Source organism: Mustela lutreola, chromosome 7 (assembly GCF_030435805.1).
Source record: "Mustela lutreola isolate mMusLut2 chromosome 7, mMusLut2.pri, whole genome shotgun sequence".
In the NCBI taxonomy this organism is placed as follows: Eukaryota; Metazoa; Chordata; class Mammalia; order Carnivora; family Mustelidae; genus Mustela; species Mustela lutreola.
Window position 1 is genome coordinate 143,623,336 of NC_081296.1, and position 4,938 is coordinate 143,628,273.

General features: G+C 60.3%; 1 protein-coding gene across 1 annotated transcript; it reads right to left on the reverse strand.

Moving 5' to 3' along the window:
* Positions 1-475: 475 nt before the first annotated feature.
* Positions 476-2,767, reverse strand: GSC (goosecoid homeobox). The gene is made up of 3 exons (XM_059179711.1): positions 2,158-2,767; positions 1,479-1,738; positions 476-1,116 (listed from the first exon to the last, which is right to left on the reverse strand). The coding sequence occupies exons 1-3, from the start codon at positions 2,609-2,611 to the stop codon at positions 961-963; spliced, it is 870 nt and encodes a 289-aa protein (XP_059035694.1). The 5' UTR covers positions 2,612-2,767; the 3' UTR covers positions 476-960.
* Between the last annotated feature and the right edge of the window lie 2,171 nt (positions 2,768-4,938).

Consider the following 4,938-nt stretch of genomic DNA (forward strand, 5'->3'; position numbering starts at 1 on the left):
CCTACACTCTAATAACAGGTTGGCCAACAGAACTCAGGGTGCAGATCTGGCCACCCCAGGTGCCTGGGCCAAAGGACAATGGGGCCCAGTGCCTGCCGAGGTTCCCAGTGGGCCCCAGACCGAGGCTTAGAGCTGCAAGACAGGACAGCAGCCAGCAGGGTTGTAAGGCAGTCACGCTGCCCCCCAAGAAGGGCACTGGCAGAGAACCCAGATGATCAGGAAAAGATGTGGGGCGAAGAAGCATGCCCACCCACCTAACTCCCCCTAAGAGCCACAGCCTTAGAAGTGGGGATTTCGTGGGAACGCGGAGAGGCTGAGCTAGCTCTTGGAGTGGCTCCCAGGATGGCCCAGCTCCCCATAGATCCTGCTTTCCCGCTATGGCTTCCCAGCAGCGGCAAAGGGAACAGGAACCCCGTGCAGTTCCCTCTCTTGTGGGCAATGCTACCCACCCACGCCCGCAGCCTGCAGAATCCCCTCTCTACCTCTTCCAGAGACTTAGAGACAAAGTGGATCGACACCAGTCCTGGAACGAATTCACGCCCAGGATTTCCCTTTTCCTTTTTTCTTGGTGCAGGTCAGAGCTGCCCCATTTTTCTTTGGAAGCTACAAGACTGAATAGATTTCTTTTTTGGGCCTCAGAAGACGGTGGGGGACGTGGGTACGAAATACAGAATGTGGCCCGTCTACATCGCCATCACTTTATTGTATTGTCACCGTTAACTTAACTATAAATACTACGGTGGGGAGTGAGGCGCCAGCGGTCTAGGACTTCGGGGCTGTGAGCCCCGGCCCGACCCCCGACCCCAGGCGCCGGCCCTCCCAGTTCTGTACACTATTTACAGCTCCTCATTCCTCTTTCTCGACCCCCTCCCGCAAGGCAGCGCGTGTGCAAGAAAGTAGCATCGTCTGTCTGTGCAAGTCCTTCGAGTTAAGACAAGAGCCACAGCCGGCCCGCAGCCGTCAGCTGTCCGAGTCCAAATCGCTTTTACCTTCCTCTTCCCTCTTCTCTGGCGACGCCTTAGACGACGTCTTGTTCCACTTCTCGGCGTTTTCCGATTCCTCCGAAGAGGACCGCTTCTGCCGCCTCCATTTGGCACGGCGGTTTTTAAACCAGACCTGTTGCGCAACGGAGAACAAACCGAGAGTTTAGATCAAAGGCACGCTCTCCGCTCCCCGCATCCCACCCACCGCCCCACCCCGCGGCCCGGGCACCCATGGGGGCCCTCGGCAGCCGCGAGTGACGCCGGGAGGCTCAAAACCCGGGGATCCCGCGCGCACGCCCACAAAAAGACGGGAGAGTCGCTCTCGCTTCCGCATTTCCGTGCAACTTCCTGGGCCTAAAGCGCCCTCCAGCAGCCTCCGGGCCGCCGCGGGATGTCGGGTCAAGTTCAGGGAGACCGGAGCCAAGCCCGGCTGCAGAGCCGAGCTAAGCCGGCGGGGGCCCGAACTCGCCGGGAAGGGCCGGGCGGCGCGCCCACCTCCACTTTCTCCTCGCGGAGGTGCACCTTCCGGGCCAGCTGCTCGCGGGTGCCCACGTCTGGGTACTTGGTCTCCTGGAAGAGATTCTCCAGCGCTTCCAGCTGCTCGTCGGTGAAGATGGTGCGGTGGCGCCGCTTCCGCCGACAGTGCAGCTGGTTGAGAAGTTGCAGCTCGGTGCGCGACAGCGTGCCCACGTTCATGTAGGGCAGCATCTGGTGCGGGACCGGGGACACCAGCACCGAGCCGGGGCCCTCGTAGCCTGCGACAGAGAAGGGCGCACGGTCGGCCTTGCCACGGCGCACACCGCCAGCCGGCCTGCCCCGCGACCCACTCCCTCTAAAAAAATTCCTCTGCAACGGGGTGCTGAGAATTGGGGACGCGCGGAAATCGACAACGCAGGGAAATGGGGGAACCGTGCTAGAGCGTCCACCCGCTCACTCCCAAAGCCAGTTAGGGAATCCCGAAAACCCTCGTGTCCCCCACGCAGCCAGTAAGTTAGTTTCTTCTAGCTCGCCTCAAGTTTGCAGCAAGTGTACAAAAGCCCCCGTGCCCGACCGGCCAATAAAAGGGAAAGAAAAAAAGAAATTAGTACAGACTAAGAAAAGCCAGCGCCACCGCCCACCCATGCCCCAGGGACCGAGGACCGCGGCAAGGCGGCCGGCGCGAGCGCGACCCTACCTGGGGGCGTCGGAACGCAGGAGCACTGCTGGGCACCCAGCGGCGGCACGGCCCCGCAGCAGGCCGGGCCCACGGGCGCCGCCTGCACGTGCAGCTGCCCGTAGAAGTAGTTGTTGTACCCGAGGCGGGAGCCGCCGACCGCGGCCGGGAGGCCTGCGCCGCCGGGGGCCACGGGGCGCGGATAGAAGGCGCCATAGTCCGAGGAGGCGCCGCCGCCGGCGCCGTAGAGCGAGTCCCCGTGCAGGGCCGGGAAGACGACGGGAGCCGCGGCGCTAGGCGCCACGGGCAGCACCGAGTCCTTGCAGCGCGGCCGGGCGGCCAGGATGTTGTCGATGCTGAACATGCTGGCTGGCATCCCCGAGCCCCGCGCCGGGACCGGGGGGCGGCGGGGAGGCGCCGGGGAAAAAGCCTCAAAGCCGGGGACGGGGGGCGGGGGGCGGGGGTCCACGCTCATCCAGCGGCGGACCAAAACGAAAGAGAGCGCGGGCGAGCGCGCAGCCCCGCGCCCCTCCCCGCCCCCTGCGTCCGCTCTCCCTCCTCCTGCCCTCCCCTCGCTGCAGCGTTCGCCGAACTCAACCCGCGGGTAGGACGGAGTTTAGACCAGCTGAACCTCTTGTTGGTTTTATACTGAGTCGACGTCATCCTGGATTTAGTTCCTGGTAATATGCAGATGACAAACAGAACCAGATTTGGCCCTTTCTGTTCCTGGGGCGGGGGGGGGGGGGTAAGGAAGGGGGAGGGGGAGAGGTGCCAAGGGGAGGGGGTTGCGGGGGCCAGAAAAGGGATTGTGGATTGCAAATTAATGAAATTAACCTAATCTTTCCCATTCAGCGGCCCCGCCGCGGGCCGGCCGAGTTGGGCGGGCTTCCTAATTGCTCGGGTTAATCTCATTAATTCCATTGTGCGGCGCAGTTAACAACTCCCGCCGCCCCACCTCTCCGCCCCCACCCCTTTTTCTCAGATTGGGTCCTATTATTGGGTGCGATTTCCTCTGCAAGAAACTCCAATTCATTGTGGCCAGTTTTACTTTAGGGCTACTTTTTGCCCCATTTCGGAACTTGGTTTGTTTCAGAACATGCAGAGGAGCTGCTACGTCCTTTCTCAAGATTAAAAAGTTCGCTCTTCCTCCGGACCCGCAAGCCCTCACCGCCAAATTTCTCCTCTATTTTTTTTTTCTTTTTTTTAAATCTCGAGATTCTCTCCCGAGTGGAACTGGTTAACCCCACCCCCAACCCTTTTGTTTTTGCAAAGGCCAAAATTTGTAAAAGCGAAATCGACGAAAGAGGTGCGTTGTGGTTCTTAAAATATGTGTATCTATTTTTTCCGCAGGCACTTTGGGTCTGAAAATTACTTTAGGAATCCGAAGGCCCCTACCCAGCAGAGACCAAATTCAGCCGCTCAATAGACTTCGCCACCCAGAGTAGCACGCTTCAGCGATGCTTCCAGCTGCTCCCCGCGAGGGTGTCGGTAGGTTTTCTGTTTTTTCTCTTGCTTTTAAAAAATTATTCTTGGAAATGGGGTGTCTCCTCCCGCATACTGGTTTTATTTTCAATCCAAAATCTGAATATGGGGCTTTGGGGATTCCTCACCCCCTTCCCCAACAGTATGTGGCATTTTCCCCCATCCGTCTCGCGGGCTCCCTGACTGTAACAGGCCCCCTAGCTGTCTTTCTACCCAACAGGCCCCGGCTGGGCTCTCCAGCCCCAGCGGCCTGGCTGAAAGCGGGCTCTGCTCGCGGCAGGCGGCCGCGGCACCGGCCGTCCGCCGGAGCTGCTGAAGACGCATCCAGACCACGACGGTGCGCGGGCGACAGAACGCCCTCGAGAAGGTAGGCGACGGTGCGCGCGGAACGAAAGTAGCCCCCCGAGGTCATTGCGGGCCGGGCGCACACCCCAGTATTGCAGAGATGGCCTTTCTGGGCCCTTCGCACAGGAACCTCCAGCCATTCCAGGCATAGGGGTAGGGCCAAGCCCCGGCGAAACGGCCCGAGGGCCGGGTTGAGGGGCAGCTCGGGCTTGCCGAAGGAGGACCGCCTTTAACTCACGCCCATTTCTCCCTGTTGCTCTCTGGCTAATTAACAGGGATCCCCGCAGGGTTGTGTGATGTGGCTTCGGCAGGGCCACGTCTGTGGGCTGCCTCCTCCCGGGCGGTAGGGCAAAGGGGAAAGGGCACTTGTCAATTGCTGTTCCCGGGTCAGGGGAACCGAGGCGCGGAGGGTAGGTCCGGCCCGGGCGGGCGCAGAACTCCCGCGGTGCGCGAGAGCGGCCGGGAGAAGCCAGGCGGCGGCGCTTCTCCTAGGCCTCCCCTCGTGGACCTCTGCATCCTCAGGCCCACTCGCTTCTTGCTTCTTTGAATGCTGAGCAGACTAAGAAGATGTTGTATGGGGAGGTTAGGGCGAGACCGGGATGGGTCTCAGTTTGGGTCAGCAGCAGTTTCTTTTCTTTTTTCCTTTTCTTTCTTTTTTTTTTTTTTAATTAACGATAGAAACCACTCCCAGGGGATGGAGTGTGACCCTCCCCTTTAGAGAGGTCAGGTCTACGGAAAGAAGTGCCTCGCTTTCCCTTTGCTACTAACTAGGAATAGAGCCCCCCCCCCCCCCCCCCCCCGGTGACTTAAAAAATCCCCAGTTCCCCGGGAACACATTCCCCGCCAACCTTTTCTGGGTTTGATTCTGCAGGGCAATTGATGGAAGACGACTAGAGGCTGCCACTCCCGTAGTGAGTCTTGGCCACGTTTGTGTTCTCTGGGCAGCGTGTGCGTTAGTAGATCCAAGACCTCTGC

Excerpts from the sequence above, each read along its gene's own strand:
- GSC (XM_059179711.1), bottom strand. The coding sequence starts at position 2,611 with ATGAGCGTGGACCCCCGCCCCCCGCCCCCCGTCCCCGGCTTTGAGGCT. Across the intron at positions 1,739-2,157 it reads CTGCGTTCCGACGCCCCCAG|GCTACGAGGGCCCCGGCTCG; the intron begins GTAGGGTCGCGC and ends TCTCTGTCGCAG. Across the intron at positions 1,117-1,478 it reads TCCGCGAGGAGAAAGTGGAG|GTCTGGTTTAAAAACCGCCG; the intron begins GTGGGCGCGCCG and ends GTTGCGCAACAG.